The 27,178-nt window shown below is 35.1% G+C and overlaps 1 protein-coding gene across 1 annotated transcript in view; it reads left to right on the top strand.

Moving 5' to 3' along the window:
• Positions 1-12,154: 12,154 nt before the first annotated feature.
• Positions 12,155-27,178, top strand: part of PRDM11 (PR/SET domain 11) — a 38,542-nt gene continuing 23,518 nt past the window's right edge. Inside the window, exons 1-5 of the mRNA XM_070931221.1 lie at positions 12,155-12,207; positions 14,100-14,197; positions 15,643-15,746; positions 19,752-20,014; positions 20,396-20,463. Of these exons, the coding sequence (XP_070787322.1) occupies positions 14,103-14,197; positions 15,643-15,746; positions 19,752-20,014; positions 20,396-20,463 (530 nt within the window). The 5' untranslated portion in view covers positions 12,155-12,207; positions 14,100-14,102. The remainder of the gene's footprint in view (positions 12,208-14,099; positions 14,198-15,642; positions 15,747-19,751; positions 20,015-20,395; positions 20,464-27,178) is intronic.

Genomic DNA, 27,178 nt, shown 5'->3' on the forward strand with positions numbered 1-27,178 from the left:
ATTTTTTTTCTTTGTTAAAATATTCCCTCCTATTGCAATCAGTGAGAGGAAATTTCACTACCAGCATGAAGTTAACATAGTTGCTCTTGTCTCCAGAACATTAAATTTTGGAATTTACTATCGATGGGAACATTTTGAAGCATTTCAAGCTAGTGGAATTATGTGTTAGCAGTACATTTAAAAGTCTTTAAGCTATCTTTTAAATGTATATTTTAAGTTGTCTACAGTAAAAAAAAGTGAAATCTGATTAATGTATCCAAAACTTCATAAATCACTATTAAGAAAGGTGCTTTATCAAATGGTAACTGGATTTTGTTTTTCCTTGAAGATGTTTCGCTTCTCATCCAAGAAGCTTCTTCAGTTCCTCCTCAGAACTGAAGAAGATTCTTGGATGAGAAGCGAAACATCTTCAAAGAAAACCAAAGAAAGTCCAGTTGCCTTTTGAAAAAGCACTTTTGGGTCAGCCATGACCTAAATGACTGAGAATCTCCATAGACATTGAACCACTATTGCCTTATTTCTATAATTAGCCATTAAGGGAAGAGTCATGCCTAGATTCTGCAACTCCTATAATTTTATGAATTCAGGAAAATGAAGGTTAACATATCTAGAGATTCCCAGATAGAAAAAAGCCATGTACTGAATGAATTTATTATTCCATAAGCCCCACTGCGTTCTATGTCTCCTAAATGCTTATTTCACAACAATTTAGATCAGGGAGGTCCTCTAAAAATAGCATTTTTATTACATTAAGGTGGCTTTTCAAAGGTTAGGATTTTTTTTAAAAAAAATTGATTTATATGCCGCCCTTCTCCGGAGACTCAGGGCGGCTTACAATGCGTTAAGCAATAGCCTTCATACTTTTGTATATTTATACAAAGTCAGCTTATTGCCCCCACAACCTGGGTCCTCATTTTACCTACCTTAGAAAGGATGGAAGGCTGAGTCAACCTTGAGCCTGGTGAGATTTGAATTTACAGTAATTGCAGACAGCTTGATGTTAATAACAGTGCTTTAGTCTGCTGCACCACCAGACTCTCGACATATTTCTAGAATATGTAATTGAAAGACACGTCCTATGGTACGTGCATTGTTGTATGTATCTCTATAAAACTAACTTTTCTCTCCAATCTGAATATTTTTTCTTCTCCCGTACCTTTCGATACCATATTTCTGTATGCCATCTAGCACTAAGTAAGCCTTGGGTTTCTCTTTCAGAATGTTTAAGATACATCCTGGAATTCAGATGACAAGCTGCTAGTTCTAATATGAAATATTTGAATATCTTGGGATATTCAGGTGATCTTACTAAATGTAACTAAATGTAAAATTGAGACTGCCTCTCAAAACTGTCAGGGTTTTCAGATTAGGGATTTATTAAAGACAGTTGCACCAGTTGCATTTTGTTTAGTCTTTCTGTTCCTTGAATACTTGATCATGGGGATTAGCAAGGGCAGGACAGTGTGGTTTAAAAGAATGATAAAGTTCTTTGGTATATGGCCTTTTGCAACCTGGATATCTCCAGCTGTATTGGACTTCATTTTCCATATTTCATAAAATGATACTTCAAGTTGTAATTGGAGACTATAACCCTCATAACTTGTTAGTGAGTTAACTCACTTTTTAATTTGCACAACTGAAGGACATATTTCACAACATTATAGGCCAAACAAAGAATAACCCTAGTCAGTGTTGAGATTACTTCACTGACTGGTAATGTGTGCTAAATGAATGTATACAGCTAGAGAGCATCAGGTTGGGACAGACTAGCATAAAATGATGTGAAATAGGCTTAATGCAGCATTTTGGATTCAAAGGCAAAATGGTGTTTTGGAATGCATGGACTATTCCCTTCACTGTAGCTCCTTAAAGCAGCACAATCCTAGAAGAAGATGCACTTTAGCTTTAAGACATTATTACATAATGGACTACTAGCAGGCACTATTTTAATATTGATAAGAAAAAATAAAATTGTACATTGTGTTTTTGCTTTTGTTTTCCAATATAGTGAAAAATATAGTCATTTTTCTGTTATTAGAAGTAGTTAGAATTCCAAAACTAATTTGAAATCACATTTTCTATTCTATTCCCCCAGACCTTATCGGTGACATCTTTAATATATAAAGACATTTTAAAGCTTTTGCAGAAGATTATACAGACTGCATAATCTGTCATTCATAAAAGCTGTCCTTGCAATGCTTAAGTAATTTTCAAATTGTAATTGTTGTGTCAATAAAACACAGTTCTTTAATTTTAACTAATCTTAATATTTTGATATTATAGATTCCTACATAAGGCTTGATGCAGTCCTTGACACGGAAAGGACTCCATACCTCTCTTGTATAAAAATATGTGGCAAAATTTGCTGAAGTAAAAACTAGAGAAGGCTCTTAATAGTTCTTCGAAAGAATGTTTAAGAGTCCCCAAAGGTCCACACAGTAAGAATTTTGAAGGGAGGGATGCAGCACTTCTTTGTGTAGAAGTGGCAGGACTGGAAATTCCCAGCAATCTTAACAGACACTCTTCTAATTCCATGGACTGTAAATACAAATGGGAAGTAGAATGTTTCCAAAGCAACTGGCAAGAGTAATGGGGAATTTGAATCCTTGTCTTTCTTCTTACCTTATTCCAGGCTCAGTTTAACCACGGTTAACACTAGAAAAGTATACCTACAAGTGGCTGTTTTGCTAATGTTCTCTGTGATATGATGAAGCTTCTATAAATATGATCACAAAACATGAGAAAGGATCTTGGCACTCTACATAGTGCTTATTTGCAGTCAACATTGCTTTTTATCCCTGCTATGCTCTGGGCTACCATTCGTTTGCATACCATAGGAGATAGTATCAGTCACCATCTCCATGGAAATGTAATCCAAGTATTGGATACTATCTTCACTAGATAAATTACAGCATACCTTATGATACACTGATTTTTTTTCCTTTAAAGAGTATGCAGAGTGCTGGGCATTTGCCCACAAGATATTTACACTACGATATTATTATTATTATTATTATTTATTGGTTAATCTTTAGTGAGATTCACAGCCTTTGAGGCTGGTTAATAGCTCAGCAGCTCGAGTCCTAACCAAGGACCTAGGAACTGTTAAGGTATCGTCGGAGGATGTAAGCTGTTCTGAGTAAGGTGGTTTTTTGTAGAGTCAAAATGTTCAAGTCCGGCAAATTTAGAATTTCTAAATAGCGGGGTAGCCCTTTGGGTATTGCTCCGAGGGCTCCAATTACAATCGGGACAACACACGATTTCTTTTTCCACAGTTGTTGTTGTTGTTGTTGTTGTTGTTGTTATTATTATTATTATTATTATTATTGATAGGAAACTTAAAAAAATTAAAAATAAATGTGCATGCATACTCTCTACTAAAAATTATAGCAAGGTAGGAAAATTTACTTTAAAGTTTTGCAACAAGTAAAAATAATGAAGATATGGCCAAAATCAATGCAATATTTTAATAGTCTTTTTATCCTATTATCTTTAATACTTATTAAAGAAACAATTAGTAATTCTTGGATGCACCAAACTGGAATGAAATAGGATTTTTGAAAGTGTAAAAGCAGCACTTTCTATTAACATCTTGAAATAATTCCTTACAAATGAAGTTCATAGTGGTCCTCCGGGTGCGATTCAAGGTGTTGGTTATCAACTTTAGAGCGCTCCATGGCTTAGGACCTGGATATCTACGAGACCGCCTTCTGCCACCGAGAGCCTCCCACCGGCCAGTACGCTCCCACAGAGAGGGGCTCCTCGGAGTGCCGTCAGTCAAACAATGTCAACTGGCGGCCCCCAGGGGGAGAGCTTTCTCTGGGAGCACCTGCCCTCTGGAACGAACCCCCCCCCCAGAGATACGGACAATTCTGGATTTACGTATCTTTTGCTGGGCCCTCAAGTCTTTTTTATTTCAACAAGCAGGGCTGGCCTAACTTTTTCAGTTGTTTAATTTTAATTTTAATTTTAAATGGGGTATTTAAATCGTTGGGCCAAATTGTTTAATATATTTTAAATTGCTTTTAAATTTTTGTATTTTATGTTTTTTACCTTTGGCTGTTCACCGCCCTGAGTCCTTTGGGAGAAGGGCGGTATATTTATTTAAATATAAATAAATAAAATAAAATAGGCAGGATTGCCTAGTTAAGTGAGCAAGAAGCTTGGAGGCGAATTTGCCCCTACATTAAAACTACTCTCTATCATGCATAGATGCACAAGTGCTGTTATCTAAAGTTAGAGAGCACTAAACTCTCAGATGAACGTATTGTTTTATCAAGGATTGCATGTATCTTAACTATTTAGCCACAACTTTTGGACCTCAAAAGGTAAGGGAGAAAATTGATAAAGAGTGCAAAAAATAGTTAATCTTTAATAGCAGAGATATTCCATTCTACTTGAAGAGAGCTGAAAAAGACCCCTTTAGATCCTGATAGGTTGGATAGTTATTCTTGTCTCTAGTCTGCTTTTTCCTGGGTAAAACCATACACTCCATGGTGGTATCATAATGCTTGAGAAAAGGATCATCTGGATTTACTTTAGTCAGGATTCAAACCTTGGTTCAGTACCAAAATCGCCATGGCCACTTTGTTTAATAGATGTGTACAAAGAATTAGATATTAGATGTGAATGCATCTATATTAGTTTTATTGGAACTTTCAATATGACTGATCAGATAGGTCAGGAGGAGCATCATTTTAAGACAGGGCTGGCTGTGCCCATGCCCAGTTTAATGAAAGGCGGGGTGGGGGGTGGGGAATCTCTGATATGTCATGCGATGCCGTTGTGACGACATGAGTTCGACACTCCTGTTTTAAGAGGTTCAGATACTTATCTCTTAGCAACCCTGATCAGTGTCGTTGGTATAACTAGCCCTGTAATATTTACATAAAGAATTTGAAGATGTTATCATGGAGTATAATATGGAGTGTCATCAGTATGCAGATGATGTGCAGCTGTAAATCTTATTCCAGCTACAGCTGGTATGTCTATAGATGTCTGATTTGAATGAGATTTAATAAGACAAAATGAAATCTGATTGTGAAAGAACTACTCTTAAAAAATAGTAAGGCTGATCCAGAACTCGCTCTATATTTAGATTTAAGAATGGTTCTCAACATGGCTTTGCTATTTGATGCACAGATGTGAGCTTTGGCACAGGAGACATTCTTTCAGCTTTGACTGATGGTAACCATTTCTGTATAGCCTAATGATGTTCCCAGAGTGTCCCATCTTCTTGTTATTATATATTATGGTAAAGCAGTCTACGTCGAACTGCTTTATAGATACTTTTGAAGTTTCAGTTTTGCACTTTAGGGTTTTGACATATTAGCATATTTTTTTAGTTGCACTGGTTATTAGTTGGTTTCCAGAAACTAATTCTGTATTTTCAAGAGACTAATTTTGTATATTAAATTCCTAAATGGCTTAGGACCAAAGTACATGAAAAACTCTAATTTATGTGAATACTATATGCCCAGCTTCTAAGGGCAGCTAGAAAGGTTTTCCTGCAATAGCAGTAGCAATAGCAATAGCACTTAGACTTATATACCGTTTTTTCAGCACTCTCTAAGCGGTTTACAGAGTCAGCATATTGCCCCCAACAATCTGGGTCCTCATTTTACCCACCTCGGAAGGATGGAAGGCTGAGTCAACCTTGAACCTGGTGAAATTTGATCTGCCAAACTGCTGGCAGCCAGTGATCAGCAGAAGTAGCCTCCAGTACTGCACTCCTTACCACTGTGCCACTGTGGCTCTTCAAGTTCTGTTCCCCACCACTAATCAGTCCAGAAACAGAATTAAAATACTTTAATTAATGAATTACTCTACCAAGATAAAATACTTTTCAAATCCAGTCATAACATTTCTTTCTTTCTAATCTCTTTTTCTCTCAGTTCTGATAATTACCAAAGTTCTGTATTTTTTATATGCAGTACTGTGAGCGCTTAAGAGAAAACCTATTAATTTTTTTATCATTTAAAACTTTAGGGCCGTGAGTGAGTAAACAAGAGAAGGAGCTTATAGTAGAAATATTCCAGTCATCAAGTCCTTTGTTTTCAAAGGTTTTTTTCTATATTGAAATGTGCATAATATATCTAATTTTGTGTACTCTTTGGGGAAATTTAGAATGATGAATGTTGACATTTAGCATGCCTGGTGGAATTAGCAAAAGATTAGTGAACAGACCAAGAATTACAAAGACTGATTTCAATGCAAAGCAGTAGGGTTAGAATTCATGAAGGTAAAATATTTTTCAGAGATTGAGGAAAGACTACAATTTCTTATCTAACTATATATGTTAATTACACAGGAGGAAAATGTATATAGCGAACACAACTTCTGTTTTGTTTATAAGTAATCCACATTGTCTTTTATTTCTTTTTAAAAACTATTTCTTCCTCTCTTCTTCCCCACAACACACACACACTCTCTTTCTCTTTCTCTTTCTCTTTCTCTTTCTCTCTCTCTCCCCATGTGTCTGATGAAGTAAACTGTGAATTGTAATAGCTTGCACACAAAAATATTTCATTTATTCACGTGATTAACACCCCAAACTCCAATAGTCTCTGTTTGTTTTAATTATCAAAAGGCTCTTCGTTATTATTAATAGAGATGATACTCTCAGTAGACATTCAGACAATTTTATTGAATGATATTTATTTTTACTATTAAAGCGTAAACTAATACATGCAACAATGGCAATCAAAACAAAATTGGACCAAAGGAAAAATAATGAATAGTTCACATAATATGCTTTTTTACTATGATGGAATGTAATTCAGAGTTGCTGGAGGGAGGGGCTACTTTCCCAGAGGGTAAACCGAAAGCGGATCTTGGAAAGTTTGGTCTGCAGAAAGAGGGTTAAATAAGTTCCTCCCTAGCAGTTCACAGAATACATGCAGGTAATTGCCTTAGCCTGGCAAGTTTTCTGTTTGTAGGTGAACAACAATAAAGAATTGTTGTGAAGTAACTCTACTTATTGTTCTTGGTCCTTTGGAATTGACATTTACAGCATTATGAAATTAACATTTTAAATGTGAACCTGAAAGGAAGATAGATGTTGAGATATAAATTAGTGATTCATAACTAATCCATAACCCCAGGCTTAACACCTAATGTAATACTTGTAGTCCTCAACGTACAATCACAATGGGACTGTAACTTCTGTTGCTAAGCATTGGGGTTGCTAACTGAATTGTACCCAATTTTACAACTTTTGACATGGTTATTAAGCAAATCACTGTAAGTATTAATTGAATCAAAGGGTTATTAAACAAATCTGGCTCCTTCATTGACTTTGTTCTGGGAAGCTGCCAAGGGAAAGTTGTAAATGACCCCAGATGCTGCAACCATTGTAAATACATGCCGATTGCCAAGCGCCGAAATTTTGATCATGGGACTGTGGCAATACTGTAGTGGTCATAAGTGTAAGAACTGGTCATAAGTAACTTTTCTTAATGCCGCTGTAACTTCGAACAGTTGTTAAAACAAATGGTTGTAAGCAGTGGTGAAATCTAAAATTTGTTACTACCGGTTCTGTGGTCGTGGCTTGGGGGAGGTGGTAATATGACGGTGGGCAGGGCCAATTTTTTTTTAACTATTAAAACCATTTTTTCTACAACCTCTTTGGCGAACAGGTTGTAAAAAAATGCTTTAAAAAGGCTCTGATGATCCCAGCTGAGTTGCCTGATCGGCAGAGCCTTTTTAAAAAACTCAGCTTAGATCCTCAGAGGCATTTAAAAGAAAAAAAGGGTTTTTTTCTTTTAAAAGCCTTTGACGATCCCAGCTGAGCCGCACGATCATCAGAGGCTTTTTTTTTTTTTACTTTTAAAAACATTTTTTCTACTAGAAAAAATGCTTTTAAAAGTAAAAAAAAAAAGCCTCTGATGAGGTTCTGACAGGTTCTGGAGAAGAGTTGGTTAGACATATAAAAGAGAAAGGTCCAATGCATATTAAGAGGGTTTATAATGTTTAGTTTAGTTTAGTTTAGTTTGATTTGTATACCGCCCTACTCCCGAAGGACTCAGGGCGGTGAACAGCCAACAATAAAATACATAAATACACAAAATTTAAAAACCCGATAAAATCAAATTAAATTATTTGGCCCAGACAAATTAAAATACCCCAATAATTTAAAAACAGATTATAATGTTTTGTTAGAAAGAGATTCGGAAAATGAGTTGGTTAAAGATTGTATGATAAAGTGGGCCCAAAATTTTGCAGAACCAGTGATGTTGGAAACATGGGAAAAAATATGGGTCCAGAATGTTAAATTTACACAGTCGCAGAATTTGAGGGAAAATTTTTATAAAATGTTTTATAGATGGCATTTAGATCCTAAGAAACTGTCGTGTATGTATCCTAATGTTCAACCAAAATGTTGGAGATGTGACTGCTTAGATGCTACATATTATCATATATGGTGGACCTGCAAGAAAGTGAAGGCTTTTTGGATAAAAATTTGGTGGGTTATGCAAAATGTTCTGAAGAAAAAACTTCAGTTTTCTCCACAATTGTTTTTATTGGGTATAGTTAAAGGTTTTACATTGGGTGAAACAAAACTGATATTGTATATGGTGACAGCAGCGAGATTATTGATAGGTCAATATTGGAAAAATGATGCTATGCCCACTGTTGAAGAATGGACTTTGAAGATGGCCAGTTTTGCAGAGATGGTGAAGATCTCAGCGTATCTAAAAGATCGGACTCAAGAGACTTATGTTTGGGAGTGGAAGAAGTGGATAGATTATGTGCAGAATAAATATCAAACCAAGAAATATCAGATAGCTTTTAGCTGAATGTATTATGCAGGGATAGACTAACTGAATTTTATGAGGATATAAACAATACACGGGGTGGGGGGGGTTTAAGTTTCATAAAATGTGATTTTGATTTTGATTTTATTTTGAGGAAGTCTTGGGGGGAGGGGAGGGTTAGGGAGGGTTGGGGGGGGAAACTGGGGAGAAAATGTATTTGTAAAATTTTTTAAATAAAAAAAACAAACAAACAAATGGTTGTAAGCAGTGGTGAAATCTAAAATTTGTTACTACCGGTTCTGTGGTCGTGGCTTGGGGGAGGTGGTAATGTGATGGTGGGCGGGGCCAATTTTTTTTTTAACTATTAAAACCATTTTTTCTACAACCTCTTTGGCGAACAGGTTGTAAAAAAATGCTTTCCAAAGGCTCTGACGATCCCAGCTGAGTTGCCTGATCGGCAGAGCCTTTTTAAAAAACTCAGCTTAGATCCTCAGAGGCATTTAAAAGAAAAAAAGGGATCCCAGCTGAGTTGCACGATCATCAGAGGCTTTTTTTTTACTTTTAAAAACATTTTTTCTACTAGAAAAAATGCTTTTAAAAGTAAAAAAAAGGCCTCTGATGAGGTTCTGACAGGTTCTGGAGAACCTGGTAGCGGAAATTTTGAAAAGTTCAGAAAACCGGTAGCAGAAATTTTGAGTAGTTTAGAGAACTGGCAAATACCACCTCTGGCTGGTCCCAGAGTGGGGTGGGAATGGAGATTTTGCAGTATCCTTCTGCCGGAGTGGGGTGGGAATGGAGATTTTGCAGTATCCTTCCCCTGCCACACCCACCAAGCCACACCACGCCCACCAAGCCACACCCACAGATAAATAAAAAATTGGGATTTCACCACTGGATTGCCTTCTGCCAAATAAGATCAGGAAAATGGTCTGTCTCTCTGTCCCTTCTCTTAAGGAATATTTCAGGATTTGTTTTTCAAAAAGCCTTTAAAACCAGAGAGCCTTGCAAACAGATTTGTTATGAGAGGAACTTCTGTTGTGGATTTTTGTATGTTGTTGTTCTTTGGGTGTTGGTTTGTTTTCATGTTATATTGAATACAGTACCAATATTTTTTCATGAATATAAGCTGCTCAGAGTTCTGCTTTGATTGGAATGACACGTAAGTTTCAATATGTAATTATAATTGAATTAACCTTGAATGGCTATTATTAACAATATAAGGCATTTCAGCAGTGAATACACACAAATTAAAACAACATAGCTGTAATGGATTGTGAGATTAACCTTGAGAGAGAGAGGAGGAAGAGACACAGCATAGACAGTAGTCTGATAAATGAAATCTTTGTCCAAAATGAATGGGGATACAGAAGGCTCCTAAATTGTCTGCATGCAGGGAAGGCAGAAGCACTGTCACACTTGAAAAATTCTATTAGTGTAACTCCACACTAAAGGTAATGCTAATACTTATGATTTTGCCTTCCTGTCTGGGCTACTTTGAATAGGTCAGTTATGTTTCCACAGTATGTTGGTCAAATTATTAAGAGACCTAGTAATAACACCATCAACATTATTTGCATTGCACACATATTTGTGTGTTTGTATGTCTGCAATATTTTTATTTTCTTGTGTTGTTGCCATCTTGTATCAGATGAACAGATTTTTCTGGCTGCTATTAGAAATCCATCCAGTCTGAAAGCAATATCATAAATTAAGAAAATATTCTTTTTTTAAAAAAGTATTTTTCTAACACAGTAATATTCTTGGAAAAAATTCATCTTTCTACAGTTTGTTTAATTTTTAAATAAAATTTAGCTTTCTAGATTATTTCTTAACCATTCTTAGAGTTACTAGTTTATGTTATTCCAATGTTGAAATGTACAGTTATTCAAGTAGTGTAGTCAGTACATGACATGTCAGATATGTTGAGAATAGTTCTGAAAAGTTGATGATCAGTCATTAACAACTATCTTTTTAATTGCATGTTACTTCTCCTTTACAAATACCATAAAGTATTACTAAGTAAATATTTCCTAGCCCAGTGACTTTACTGCAAAGATTTTGTAAAGTACCTGCATTCACATTTTGTACATATAACACAGATAGAGGAGAATATTTGTAGGGTTGAAATGAGGGGTCCTTGGTGCTTTCTGAGCTTCATTGTTTTCTTGCATAAGTTTCATTACCCAAACTACTGTAGTTACCAGTAATATCAGTGCACTGAGGACCCCTCACATACAGTATAATAGTTGGAAATGTTTATTCCCATCTCAGCTCAATTTTTGGTTTCACATTGCATTTCTTCCTAAGAAAGTCAGTCTTTCAATAAATGTTTGCATTATGGCACATACTAATCTCTCAATTGCCAACTGCTCTTCCCATACACAACGGCTAATAGGATGCATATTTCTGTGTACATTCTATGCTGTATAGTTTAACCTATTTTAAAATTGGACTCATACTAGCATTATTCCAAAGTTGAAATGTACAGTCACTCAAGTAGTGTAGTCAGTACATCACATGTCAGAAATAGACAAGAAATAGATAAGAAATATTGCAAAGGATAGTACCAAAATTATTCCCACCCATCATTGGGTGGGAATAATGATCAAAGTAGATGAAACCAGAATTTCCTTCCCTTGATTTTTTGTGGGGGAGGGCAGTACGTTTGGGAGTTTACATTACATGTCTTTCTCTTAATCCCATCTCAGAGTAGAAGTACATATCAAATAGTTTGAATTAACTGATCAGATATGATTTCTGGGGAACAAAAAAGGGGTGTTGACTGTCCCTGAGCTTGAATAAACAAAGAGGGGCCTAAAGATTTTGGGCAAAGCGAAAAAGGCAGCCTTAAGATTAAGGCTAAGAGCTTCAAGGCTAAGTGGGGTTGTTGTATTCTAAGAGCCTCTGCAAACATTTTTGACTTAAAGGAGTCACTAAAATGTTTGTTTAGGGTGCTTTTTATGTGTGCAATAAATATATTGACCTGAAAGAAAAATTAAGTCTTTAAGAAGCTTGATGTGGCTTCACAAAAAAGTCAGTAATGGAAACAAGACCCCCCTTCCTCCCAAATATAAGATGAGGAATTATCGTAATTCATGGAATCTTCCTTTCTGGTATAGTGCAGTTTTAAAAATTGTACTGCTTTCAGTGTTATGTTCCTAAGGAATTCAAACCCAATCTTCTCTTGCTGTATATGGAAGAGAAGCAGCCCTAAGAATAAAGGCATTCAGGAATCCAATGCATAACTCTGGTTTTATTTTTCATTTTTATTTTTCATTTTTTGCAGATTGAATATTATGGAAATATTTAGACTAGAGAAGATGAGCTAAAAGTGTTTCAACCATGTAGACAGATTTGCAAGCCCTGAAAAATGTCAGTTGTATAATGAAAGTGTTAAAAGCTTGCAAGAAATCAGACATCAGGAGCTGTAGTGGCTCCCACGCTGCTAAAGGTAATATAAAAAGTTACCAAAAAATTTATATGAAACCTGCATAAAATAGCAAAATTGGGCAGGGAATTTGTGTTTTACGCGTGATCCTTTTTTAATAGAGATACCATTACTGTGAGAGGAATGCTTTTAAAAGACAAAATAGCATCTGCTTGTGCATTTTAGGCACCTTTGATGCCTTATTTCTCATCCACTTTTTAAATAAGTGTTTATATTAATTGTCAATGTACTGCAATTTTAATGTTGTATTTCAATAGTTATTGTTTGTGTATGCTTTTCAGAAACTGACATGGGAAGCAGTATGAAAATATAATAAAATAAAATATTTTAAAACGTAATCTAAAACGGCAAATTTAGGTCTGCTTTCAATATCAATTCTTTAATATCTATGTAAGTAAGACAAAAAGACCTGTAAAACTTTTGAGAAGTGTTTGTATAGGTCTTAAGAAGCTAGGTAATATCAAGAATTAAAATACATTTTTAGTCTATGTTTCAACATGAAGTTTCTAGACAGGCAACAACAAGGTTTATTATGAAACGAAACCTCAATAAATACCATCCATCAGCAGCAAAATCTGAGTTAAAATATATCATCAGTTATACACATAAACTAATATCTATATAATTTTATACAGATAAGCTAATTTCTGTATAATTTTAACTTTATCTTAACACATCTATGGGGATTCTCAAGTTTATTTTATCATGGTGAAAAATGGAATAGGCTTTTGAGGATGTTTTTTAAAAAAATAAGTTTATAGACAGGAAGGGCTGTAAAATATAGAAATAGTAGCCCCAGGTAAGTAGTTTTTATTACTCCTGGTGAAATATAAACCTGATATAGAGTGCCTGATAGAACACTAACTGCAATTTAATGTGGGTTTTGTCTTATGTCCTAAGAAGTAGAGAATCTGATTTACTATTTTTCTTGTAGTTATATTCAAGTAGCAATGTGGCTCAAAAGTCTGTATTCTAATAGAATAGTATTATCAAGTGCTAGGGAAATCAGGAGATCCAGGCAATTCAAATGAGTATAAAGACAAGCTTAACTTCTCTACAAGTATTTGAGCTATTAACAGTCAAAGCAATTTGGGGGTACATAAGGAATTCACAGTGGAATGGACTTAGATCTTTTGTGAGGGTGGCTGATGACACGTTTGACCTCTCCCTCAGGCTTAGCCTGGTCATCTCCTATAATTATAGACTAAGAGAACTTGAAATACAGTATGGAAAATACTGATTCTGCATCCTGCAGTGTATTTTAATTTAATTTTTTCAATTTGCAATGCTGCATTTCCTAGAATCAATAAATGTTTTCATTATTAGCAACTTGATTAGTATGAGGAACAAAATAATCAGTATATACTGTGAACGTAAGAGAATCTGCATAGTTTTCTGATGAGTTTGTCTGAAGTTATATGTGAGAAATCTTAGCCTGACTTAGCATATCTTGGGCCAGTTCCTAATTCTCCAGATACATCACATGCATCGTCTTTTAGGAAGTAGGAGTTGTAGTTCAAAAATTCTGAAACATCAGATTTGGGGAAACTGCTTTAGGGTAATATCAATAAACTGGCTTGTAGCTGATCTCCAGCCAATATCTGGAGAATTAGTAGACTACCCCTCCCAAAAAAATAGGGGTAATTTAGCTGACATTATCTGCAGTTGGCAAAATTTTCTATGAAAAGTGCAGGGAGATGATGGCTTGGTATTTAATTTTGACTATGGATGAAATAGTATTGTTTTTTGGCATTAAGATGTTTATTAAATAGCAGATTTTATGAATGCTGATATCTAATGTCATATCAGCTGGAGAATCAATGTCTTTCAAGATCTGTTTAGGAAAACATTTTTCAAAATGAAAATTTACATTGTTACCTTTACCTTTTTTATAGAACATGACTGAAAAACTAAAGGATTGCTTGGGAGAAATGGTAACAATCAAGACAGAACCATGTTCTCCATGCCAGGAAGAAGAATATGGACAATTTGGGTAAGAACCTTTAAATTTCTAATTTGCACCATCAATATAAGAATCCTGTGCAAAGACAAATAAGCGGGATATGTGCATTGTGAGGTCACAGTGTAAATCTTGGCCTTTCATATTTGTGTCCCAGTCACAAGTAGTTCCCAACACTGGACACAAGAGTGTAAATCACATCATGATATTTAGTTGTTGGATTTTTACATACCACTTTTATTTTTTGTTCATTCAAGGCAAAATACACATAATGCTTCTGCCTTCTATTTTCCACCAAAATGGCAACCCTGTCCCTGTAAAGCATTTTGGAAAGTATGTTCAAGCTGTTTAAGATACTAACATTTATTATAAGATTGATTTGAAAACATCTTTTTTTTTTCTATATCCCCCGTGGCTTGGTCAGCATCTGGTCCTCAAGCTATTTTCTTCCTCCCAACCTGGTATAGCAACTTGGGTTAAGGGACATAATATATCTTCTTGTACAGAGAAAGAATACAGCACCTGTTCATAGCAGACTGAGTGGAAAATGTGACTGCGACAAATACCTCTTTGTATTTCTGAGAGAGAGGGATTCACATAGAACAGAGTTGAGAAGAAGGCCTGATGTTGAATGGTTGATGGCTTGTTTCATAGTTCAGTACTAAATCATGATGTTTTGTGAAGGTTGTCTATTGTTAAATGACTATAATAAATATGGCAACAAAGCCTTCTTCTGAGATAGTCTTTTTCCCTTTCCTTTATTGTCTATATATATCCACACTATGAAAAATTGCCCACCCATCCCGTAAGGAATTAAAATAGCAAGTCAGAATAATATATGTAGGATAATAGGCAAACATGTTTACTGGTGTTGAGGTATTTTTGTCACTTAAGCACCAAAAGGGAAGCAGAGGACACAAGCCATTTGAAAATAGTTGAATGTACTGATGTTTTAGCATCAAGTCTACAAATTTCCTTCAGAAATGACCTCAGGGAAATTTATAGACCTGGTGCCAGGACTCCAGTACATCTAATTGATTTGATAGTTTGCTCAAGAGAAGTTCCAAGAAGTGAGAATTCAAAAATATTTTGAAATAGGTAGTGACTAAATTGACATAAGAATTAGAAGTCAAGAAGCAGGAAATTAATTTTAGTCTGAGTTAAAACAACAATTTTTCTTTTAATGACCCTGTAATCCCTTGTATCGGGGTGTAGTCAGGGCGACTAAATGGAGCTGAACATTTACTGGCTGGATGCCCTTCCTGATGCCTACACAGAGCTTATAGCAGATATTTTGTCTTTGCATCCAGAAAAGTATCTGCCACTACCTAGGATCAAATGCACAGTTTCCAGATTGTGATGTGAGAGCTCCACCTCTAGGCCACCAGCTGCTCCAAAACAACAAAATATACTTGTTCTAATTTCTGTTTCTTCATTTTCTATAGTAGAATATCACATATGTTCTCTTGTTTTGTCAGCTCTCAAAAGTTTGATTCTCACTCTATGGATGTGGAGCCTAAAAAGTTAAAAGGAAAGCAGGAGTTGGTTATGTCCAAAAGTTTTCAGCAGGTGGATTTCTGGTGTAAGTATTGTATTGGTGATCTAACCATTCTAATATTAAACCTTTAAAGTAGAAAATACAGCGAATAAAAATTTCACAGTTGCTATCTTAACAACAATAGGAAAACTAAGGTAGGGTTGTGCAACATTTGGTCCATATTGGTCCTCTTAGGATTCCACAATTGTTTTCTTCCCACAATTAAATTTTAAAACACTATTTTTTTCCAAATTTTCCAAACTTCATAAGATGTTGACCGTCTCACATGAAATCTCATAACAGTTCAAGCAAATATTCATAATCATGATATTTAATAACCTTGAAAGATTTGGGCTATTTTAAAATTAATTTTTAAAATATTTATTTGGTGCCACAATATTGTGATACATGATGGCATAAACATCTGATAAGGTTCCCAACACTATAGCTAAAAAGTTCCATATTTTTTACTATTAAATAATATAGCTTATAAGGGACAAAGTGGCTCAGTGGCTAAGATGCTGAGCTTGTCGATTGAAAGGTCGGCAGTTCAGCGGTTTGAATCCCTAGTGCCACATAATGGGGTGAGCTCCCGTTACTTGTCACAGCTTCTGTCAACCTAACAGTTCGAAAGCACATAAAAAGAATGCAAGTAGAAAAATAGGGACCACCTTTGGTGGGAAGGTAACAGCGTTCTGTGCGCCTTTGGCATTTAGTCATGCCGGCCACATGACCACAGATACGTCTTCGGACAGCGCTGTCTCTTCGGCTTTGAAACGGAGGTGATCACTGCCCCCTACAGTCGGGAACGACTAGCACATATGTGTGAGGAGAACCTTAACCTTTAATATAGCTTATATCCAAGAGGCAATTTTAAGTATATTCAGCAGCATGACTTAAATCCATGAAATCAACTAAGATATAAGAAAATTTGATGGACACAATTTTCAAAAGAGAGGCTCAGCAAGACTACTTCTCAATAGTCTTTGTCTGTCATACATGTAGATACCACAGGAAACTTTCTCTGACAGATTTGACTTTAATTCTCGAATTGATATTGTCCACTGGAAAAGTATTTTCTGTTACCTATAATACTAGCTGACATGACATTTTTATGTTTAATCTGTAAAATCCTTGCTGCTTGATTGCTTATTGCAAATGTTTCTTTCAGAGTAGAAGGGGCAGACATAAAGGAGCTAATTTTATTTTATTTATCTAAAGGGACATAATCAAGTAATGTGGCTTGTTTTTACTTAAATTTACATCCTAGTCCCCATATTAGATTGAAACACACACACACACACACACACACACACACACACACGAGTCCCATGGCAAGGAAAGGATGTAGCAAAATATTAAATTTACTAAAAAACCCTACCTTTTGTCAACCAGCAGTTATTTCAATTTAATAGATTTGAGTATGGGAGACAAGCTGTATACAGAGAAAGCAAAAGTCAACCAGAAAAAAAAAATCCTCACCATAGGGTTGGTTGTCAGTCTGACCCTGTACAGGTAGTCCTCAATTTATGACCACAATGGAGCCCAAAATTTATGTTGCTAAGTGAAACATTCTTTAAGTGACTTTTGCTCCATTTTATGATTTTTCTTGCCACAGCTGTTAAGTGAATCATTGCAGTTGGTAAATTTGTAATACGGTTGTTAAGTGAAACTGGTTTCCTCATTGAATTTGCTTGTCAGAAGGTCACAAAAGGTGATCACATGACTCCTGGACTCTGCAACCGTCATAAATATGAGTCAGTTGCCAGGCATCTAAATTTTGATCCTGGGGCCATGGGGATGCTACAATGGTTGTAAGTGTGAAAAACAGATATAAGTCACTTTATTTCCAGTAATGTTGTAACTTAACAGTCACTAAATGAACTTTTGCAAGTCGAGGACTACCTGTATATGAAGTCCAATAAAGATGTGCAAAATGTTTGTTATAGCTGTTTTAGACTTGTCCATGCTTAAAATTAAACATATATATTTGGGATATTTACATCCATGTATAGAACTGGGAAATAGCCAAGAGCATAAAAAATTAGAGGTAAGCGATCCATTGCCCTGAAAGATTAGCAGCAGCTGAGGGAAGGAGAAAAGATGCTAGAAACTTGTGGAATGTTCTGTGTTGACAATACTGAGGGAAAGAAGGAGCAGACAGGATGATAACACACCAGAATTTTCTTCCTGGTTTCCCAGATTTTATTTACTCTACAGCCTTGAACAACCAACACATTCTAGGTTTTCTTCTGATTTAGCAGAATCTACAGAATGCAGTGGTTTTGTCCAGCATTTGAAACAAAACATTTCCCCATTTTATGCCACAGAATGATACTGTAAGCCTAAAGCATACAGTAAACATTTTTTTCTTGAAAGAAAAACATTTTCATTTTTGTTTTATGATCTTCAAATTGTCTGACATTCTATGGTTTCAATAACATCTATAAAATTTCCCACATGGGAAACTTTAAGGGTATGCTAACTGCTTGCTCTCTTTTCTTGCCATTGAGTTCTGAGCAGGATCATATTTTTTTTAAATTTGATTTATATGCCGCCCTTCTCCGAAGACTCAGGGCGGCTTACAATGCGTTAAGCAATAGCCTTCATACTTTTGTATATTTTATACAAAGTCAGCTTATTGTCCCCACAATCTGGATCCTCATTTTACCTACCTTAGAAAGGATGGAAGGCTGAGTCAACCTTGAGCCTGGTGAGATTTGAACTTGCAATAATTGCAGGCAGCTGATGTTAATAACAGTGCTTTAGTCTGGTGCGCTACCAGGGCATATTAACATTTTTAGTAATTATTTTGTAATGAGAATTGACATGCTAATGTTTTTTTAACCAAATGTTCATGTGATTCTTCTACTGAAACAGAAAGAAGTAGGGAATCTTTATCTCACTTGGGCAAGAATTGGGATTCCAGTTCAGAAAGCATTAAATGTATCTTTTCAAGTTTATGCCCAAATTTACATTTAAATAAAACTTGGCAAAACAAAACTTCTGAAACAATATGCAATGAAAATTACATTGATTCCTCTGTAGTATTGCTTTGAACTCTTGTTTCGGTTCAAAAAGTTATAATTGATGTCACTGTTCTTATATAATTCCCACAGTGCTGATCGTTCCAAAATAGCTATCTCTTCATTTACATATATGTGTTATCTCCAATTATATATTGATAACCTTATGAGGTTGCAATAGAATAATAGATAGAGTAGTTAAGAGCCGTCGTAAATTTATCCAATTGTAAAGCTGCTTTTTGGATTTCCATAAAGGAGATTTTTAAAAATCAAGTCTTGGAGCTATTGAAAAATCTCAGGAAATTATGAAAGGAATACAGCATTAATTGCAAACTTTGGCCTGATACTTAATTATGAAAAAGAGCTACTTCATACACAAGAAGTCATTTACATGTTATGATGTGAATGTGAACTATTAGGACTAATTTACATGTGTTTCCATATTTTTTTTAAAAAAAATCATTGGGCCAGGAATAATCTCTGCTTCAAAGAGCCTCCACAGCAACTATAGTACATATTTTCCTGCTTTAACTCATACTATACTATTTCCTTAGTATTGGCTGTGTGGAGTAAGGGTGATGTATACAAGGGAACACAAACATAGTAGATGTGTTTGCTTGCTACAGTTTGTGTTTTGCTTGCCTACAGTTGTTTGCTTTCGCTTCTAGGAGTGGTTGGCTTAAATGATATTTGATTCTTTTAGGCAAGATTTTGTGAATTATACCTTCATTCAGGAAGCAAACATTTGCTTTCCTATTGCAAATGTTTGCAATATTGAATGAGCTGAAATCCTTGTTGGATGCATAACCTATGACAGAGAGATGTAGCTTTATGGCTGGGAATTGCTTTTTAATTTTAAAAAAAGGCCCTTAGATATTTTTGGTAATTTGTTTACAATGTTGGTGGAAGTTGTAGCTCATCAGCAAGTTTTATTTGAAATTAAAATTAAATTCAAACAACTTACTGGCATCCTTAGCAAGATTAGGAGGGCTAGACTCATTCTTGTTATTTCCTCTTTCTATAGTTTGTGAGTCGTGCCAGGAATACTTTGTAGATGAATGTCCAAATCATGGCCCACCAATGTTTGTGGCTGATGCTCCAGTACCCATTGGCATCCCTGAACGAGCTGTGCTCACTATCCCTCCTGGTATGGAAGTGATCAAAGAGCCAAATGGGGAACGAGATGTGCGCTGCGTAAATGACGTTATCCCCAAAGGTCGCATCTTTGGACCATATGAAGGGAAGCTGTCTAGTCAGGACAAGTCAGCAGGATTTTTCTCTTGGCTGGTGAGTATTCTCAGCTGGGTGATTCTTTAAGGAATCAGTGAGATTAACATCTGGACATATTTGCCTGTAATTCAGCTATAAGAAGAACATATGTAATTAAGAAGCTCCTCATACAACTAATCTTCAGGCTAATATTAAAGTGTAAAGAACAAAGTAAAACTTGGAAGTTAGGAGTCAGGTTTTCATACAAGAAAACGTAGTTCTGCAGACTGCAAAACCCAGCTGTCTTCCAGATGATTTTTTTTTTTGGTCAGCTCCAAGAAATAAATAGGAACTGTTGTTTTAAGAAGGAAAAATTAAACAATTACATTTATTCATTTAATTATCTTATACTGCATGATCTTGACTTCATTATAAATTTATGGGTTGTTTTTTTTTCAGATCGTTGATAAGAACAACCACTATAAATCCATAGATGGAACAGATGAGACTACATCAAACTGGATGAGGTGAGTCTGTTTCCTATATATAATTTGCCTGTGTGTTTTTATTTGCATCTGTAAATGCAGTTTTTGGAAATGAATTACGTACGACTTGATTTTTAATTTCATTGATAAATTTCCTGTCAAATATTCTGTTTATTCTCTTTTGTACAAAAAAGCAGAGTTTTATAGTGGACAAAGAGAGAGCTTGGTCATTACAGTGATTTAGCAGTGATTTCTGTAGTTTGCTTATGTTTATCTTTTATGTGTATTAAAATAACTTCAAAAGGATTTGCTAGTAGATCAGAACAGAAATGGAAAAAAACTAATAATCTGTTTGTGCTATAGATTATTTCAAATGGTAGATGGCTCATGGCAAAACACTTTGAAGATATTGTACTAAAAAATAATGACCTTTTAAATAATTTAAGAATGATATGGATAAAAATTATGGTATCTGTATTGCAAGAGTTGAGAAATTTGATTTATAACTTCCAGCTATCCCTACTAGGAAGGCATACTATATATCAGAAATGTATCAATTCATTCTTTGAAGATATATTATACAGATGAAGTAGCACACTAGTACCAAATACTAGATTAACACTCATTATTTTTAAACCAGTCAAAACATTTCTTCTATATAAAAACTTACAATATTATTTTGATTTACTTCAAAAGAAATCATATTGAACTTAATGTGATTTGTGAGTAAGCATACCTGCATATAATCGGAGTGCAAATATAATAATAGTAAAGGTGGAACACAGAAGAAACTAAGTAGTCAATCAAAAGTATTTATCAAATTAAAAAAAATAACAAATTAAGACAAACCTCTTTATATCTATATTGATATTAGAGTTTACTTGTGATATGTGTTATTGTATATTCCAACCAGTTGGATTTATACTATACTGTAGTGTAGCATTGTTCATGCCAGTTTTTTCTTCTCCCTCCTTTTATTTTTCTTTTCAGATAAAATCAGTGTTCTGTGGCTATTAATAATAATTAATCTTCATTGACTTAGTGGCCATTTTTAAGTATCTTTCCACAATATTAAAAGAATATTTAACTGAATAGCCTGGCTCCAACAGAACATAGTGGAAATAGTGGAGCCATTTATAGCTTACCCTCTCAAGTCTTGAAAAGTTTGTTGAGTTCTGTAACACTTGTTGGTGTTAACAATTTTTGGTATAATGTTGATTGAAATTTGCTGTTGAATGAGAAACAGTTTTATTCTATCTTTTCAGTTTGCTACCTTTCTATTTTCTTTCATATCTTCAAGTTGAAATAGGCTGCCACAGGATTGTTTCTTCTTTTCTAAAAATGCTTGTGTCACATCATTAAAAATAGGTAACATGATAGGGAAAGGAAGATACTGTATTTGTAAACTGTCATGTTAGCTAGGGAAATATGCTACTAGTAAAGAGAAATGTGGGCTACCTTCTCTCATTGAAATATGATAACCAATTTATGACGTTGACAGGAATATAAACCTAGAAAGGTACCAGTTCTTTTAAAATATTGCCTGGATTTGAAACTGTAATGCTAGAACAGCTTCTTTTATGGCTTATGCTGCCACAAAGTGGTCAAAGTATTCAAAAGCATACATTTCTTTCCTTTCTTACATGTTGTTTTGCTAAATTAAAATTTGAAATATTAGGATGTACATTTTGAGCTTCACGATCTCTTTGGATGTAAGGTACTCCAGATAATGACAGTAAAATTGATGAGTCCTACTTCTTGGCAGTTGCAAATATTGTCAATTTAGAATTGCCCAAGCCATCTAAAATAAGTTCCTGAAGAATTCATTATTAAAATGTAATTTATTTCTGAGTATATTAACTTAGGTTTGCATGAAGGTCTGGTGTATTCAACAAAATACAGAAAATGCAATATTTTGACAAAATACAATATGGTATATTCTGAATTATTTTGGTGCTCCTAGAGTATATGTTGATATAATTTATTATGGAGTAAGTGTATTCTGTGCTAGTTCATCTTCTTATTTCTGGAGAATGGTTATATGTTATTAATGTTCTACCTGTCACATTTTTGAACTATGCAATGTTGCATTTTACATAAATATGGAAAGAGTCTTTTCTGGTTAAGTTTATTTATTTAGCGTATGGCAAATATATGGATTTATAGTAGTTAGAGAGGCAGGAGTTTTACAAAGATGTCTGGCTGCCTACTGTCGTTAACTACCAATTCTTCAATATAGTCTGGCTGCCACTTGTTGCTTGTCATTTGGTTCACACTACCGAGCTATCCAGGGTGCACCACGAGGAGGCAAACTAGCATCATACCCCAACCACACCCATCTGGTTAAGTATTTGTCATAGACATGTGATAAACATTATGGGTGTATCAGGAAGACTTTTTAGCAAACTATTGTATTTGTTAGTTATAGGATATTTGCTAAATTTGAAATGTCAATCAAAGCCCTTAAGAGATAGACAATTTGGATGAAATTTATATCCCATTACAAAACACTATAGAAAATAGCTGTGTGAATATTTCTTGCAGATAATATGACAAGTTCTCAGATTTTCCCCGTTTCCCAAACAGAGTTGTAAATTTTGAAAGTAACCATGATTCTTTTTAGCATCTTAGTTCTCTTTTGTTAGAACTATTTGCAATATCAGGTGAACTTTAGTTAACCTATTTAACGGAAACACTATTCATTGTTTTCCATGAAAAAAGCAAACATCATTTAATCAAGGAGGAGAAACAGTTGGTAATCTTGGAAAATTCTCAGTGTAGAGAATCCAGAATAGTCTTCCTGATTTTATTTATTTATTTGGTGTTGTGTGTTTAATCTATTAGGTCTCTTGTGTCATTGCCCTGTGGTAAATATCTTCAGGGTTCATTTTTACGTGAATCAGTAAACATAGTTTTTAACCCCTAGAATTGTTTTTTGTATCAGAATATTTGGTAGTTGTTTTGTTTCTTGCCAAAGATTTCTCCAAGAATGAACAAAGCCTCTAAATACCTGTTCATTTACATGCAAAGATTACACAAAATACGGTACACATTGCATATGGTACACATTGAATCTTTGTTGCCCACCAACCTAAGAGGACTGCTGTTTTACAAACAAAATATCTTCTTACTTTCTATGCTTGTGTTAAGAGTGGAAGGCATTATCTTGAGAGGAAGCTCATCAAGCTGGAAATAAATATACAGTGGGACATGTTTCTTGTTTTTAGTAGTGTGAGTATATCACATTGATTTCCTTTTACCATTTATCCTTTGTGGGATATTGAACCCAAGGAACATGACTGAACGAAAGAGGAAGCCCAAGTTCTCCAGGGAAGAACTGGACATTCTGGTCACTGAAGTGACTTGGAACGAAGCCAGGCTGTTTGGAAGGGAGACAATACGTCTATCTCATGCAGACAGGGACAAGATCTGGGAAGTTATAGCCAGGAAAATCACATCAGTGAGCCATGTTCCCAGGTCTGTAAAAGATATTAAGCACAGATGGGATGACATGAAAAGAAGGACCAAAGACAAACTGGCTTTCATGCGGAGGTCCATCTCCAGTCCCAGCAGCCCGGGGAGGCCCTCGGCCATTGTCCTGACCGCCCACGAGAGAGCCATCAAGTCGACGCTACATTCGTCACGCCAGATGCACGGCTTCCGGAGAGCGGATCTGGACGTGGTTGACAGCCCATCAACCAGTTGTAAGTATTATCTCTTGTCTGTTCCCTGCTGTACAGCTTGGTTCTGACAAAGAAATGTATTATACAAAAGTTAATGCTTCCCTTTTAGGTGAAGAACACCTTCTAGTTCAGGTTTCCTGAAGTATGTAATACTTCCTGTTCTGGTACTTTCTTCATTATTGATTCATGAAGCTGTACCTTGAATAAACTGATATAGTCTGTGAACCTTATTATTCAGGTTAGCATAAAGAATAGAAATGATACTGCCCATCTATAGAATGACATGTGTGATATATAACACATGTATGCATACAACAAGGGAGAAAAGGAATCACAAATGTAAATCGTATTGTCATTAATACATCCTATATAAATGCCAGATTTTTTTTTATTATTCATAGATTGCATATTTGCTTACTCAAAAAAATTATTTGTAACTGCTAGTGGCATTTATTCACAGTCATGCAGAGTGACAAAACATTTAAACCATCCAATGTGCGTGTTCCTTGCCATGGATTCAGCGTTTGCTAATTCAGCATTTGTGGCAGTTGTAACTACTGCAGATAACAAAAATTGCTTCTCTATTTTCTCCATAGATGTAGAAAGAGTCTAAAAGAGTGGTGATGTAGTTGATTATTGGTACATAATCCATATTGGTGTTATCCTTATTTCCATGGTCTTTTCTGATATTGAGCCAATACTGTACAGGTTAATGTACTCAACTTGCAGATATCTATTATTCCTATATCTACTATTATCCCCTCCCATAAAGAATTTCAGCATTTATTCATATGTGGATATGTCCTGGTTTATACAGTACATATACATTGTCCATATTCAAAATGGGTTTTTGCTACTCAGTATATCTTAGCTGGCATCTGTGATTCAAGAAGTCCTTAGGTTAAGAACAGGTTCTATTCCCCAACTCTGTCTTTAATCCAAATTTGTATTTAAATTGGAACATCTACTTACAAATAGGGTGCCTATTAGTAAAAATGGCAGATGACATTGTCCTTTTGCGAGCCAATAAAAGCCCTGAAGCTACACAGTGCTTTTAGGAACCACTAAAAAAACCACTAAAAATATGTTGTAAAGTAAAAACACACAATTTCAATAGTTCCTGAAAGAATTGTGCAGCTTCAGTGCTTTGTCAGATCAGAGAAGGCAATATTTTCTTATAGGCAGCCTGTTTGTATCTAGGGTTGCTGTTAAGTTGAACGTACATAACCCGGGAACTGCCAGTATTCAGGATAAGTATCATAAATCTATAATTATTTTCATTGCTTTTGTGGATATAGTTGATATAGTGGACTAAACATAATCAAAATTCCAGAAACTATTGTTGCACTATCAGTATTTTCTTTCATAGTTTTTGCTGATTTAAAGGATACACTGAGATCTGTGATTTGAAAACTAAGTTACATACAAGGAGGATAGCATCGCAATAAAATAAAGGAAAGAAAAAAATTATGTCCCACCAGCATGTATTTGGGTCTCAGCTACAATTTTAGATACAATTTTATGAGTAAAATGTTATATATTAGGCAATAATTTATTAAAATTATTGCTATGAGCAACCCAACAAAGTTTATTAAGTTCCCCTTTGAAGGCTTTTTAAAACCTATGTGTTAGTGTTGAACTTTCTCTTATTTGAAGAAAACAGAAGTTCACAAAATATTCCATTCATTTTATAAAGATAGAGCCTTTTTATTAAACAAGAAGGAATAGGAGCGTGCATATAGGTGGTATAGCCATACTTGAGTTACTTTTACTTCCATGTCTTTAGTGATTTATGGCACACTAAGGAATTGCCTTATTGATTCGTATATAGGTTCAGACTGCAGCAGTTAGTGATTCCCTAAGATCTCAGTCAGTGGTCCCTTTTTGCCTTACTATTGCAATATCTGGAACTTCCTAGCTGGAAGGTCTTAGCTCTACTGCTGAGCTATAGCTTGGTTTGGGAACACTTAAATTTAAACTTCCAAGATTGGTCAGTGATGCAAATCTCTCTATTACAAAAGGCATTAAGACAGGAAATGATTCCATACAATTAGTGCTACTTTTACTGACCTCAGAGATTCTGGTATATAATTATTATTATTTCAGTAGAACAGTAAATTAATGCTGTTTCATTTCTACGTATACTATGAAGACTATAGAAGGACACTATAGGTCATGTTTCATTCATCAGTGTTTTGTGTGTGTATGTGTATGTGTGAGTCTTGACTCCTGGCAACTTCCTGGACAGGTCTCTGCAGTTTCCTTGGCAAGATTTAAGAAGTGGTTTGCCATTACTTGCTTCCTAGAGTTGAGAAAGAATGATTGGCCTAAGGTCATCCAATTGGCTTCATGGCCAAGTCAGGAATAGGACTTACAGTCTCTTGGGTTCTTGAGTCTGATGCCTTAACCATTACATCAAACCAGATTTCTATTTAATTTAGTGATTACAAAATACTTTTGTGCAGTCATTTCAGTCTAATATAGTGATCTGAAAGTGGACCCATTATTAAGCTATATCAGGAGGGCAGAGTAATAACAGAGCAATTTTTGTTTTTAGCCTTTGTAATCTGGTTCAGTGAAATCAGATGTTCTGCTCTAATATGTCATCTGTTCAATCAGATTGGGGTTTTTTTTTATGTGTTTTTAAAGCAGATACTGTTTTACAAAATAAATTATTTAAATACTTTTCTAAATAGTATAGAAACACTCTTAGATTTCACTGAATCCCAAATTTAAGTTTTGGCTTCTTTTTAAAGTAGAGTTTGTCAATGCAAAGCCTTCGTGCAAATAATCTGATGTCTTTTCTCTTTTTTTTCCTGTTCCTGTTTCAAGCTGATGAAGGAGAAGTGGCAGGCCCCTCACAGCAGCACCACTTTTCATCACAAAGGGATTCTGAAGAAACTGATGATCTCTCCATGCCATCTTTCCTTCATTTGTCAGATCATTCAAATAGTCTAAGCCAAAGGGAAGAAACAATGTGCCTAAATTCATGTCCTGAGTTTTCCACTAGGCCCTCTCAACCTCTTGTCCAAAATCCACCTATTTCTGGCTTTGATCATCAGCTCTTTGATTCC

Source organism: Pituophis catenifer, unplaced genomic scaffold (assembly GCF_029215685.1).
Source record: "Pituophis catenifer annectens isolate HBS135680 unplaced genomic scaffold, rPitCat1.0.hap2 SCAF_1, whole genome shotgun sequence".
Lineage (NCBI taxonomy): Eukaryota > Metazoa > Chordata > Lepidosauria > Squamata > Colubridae > Pituophis > Pituophis catenifer.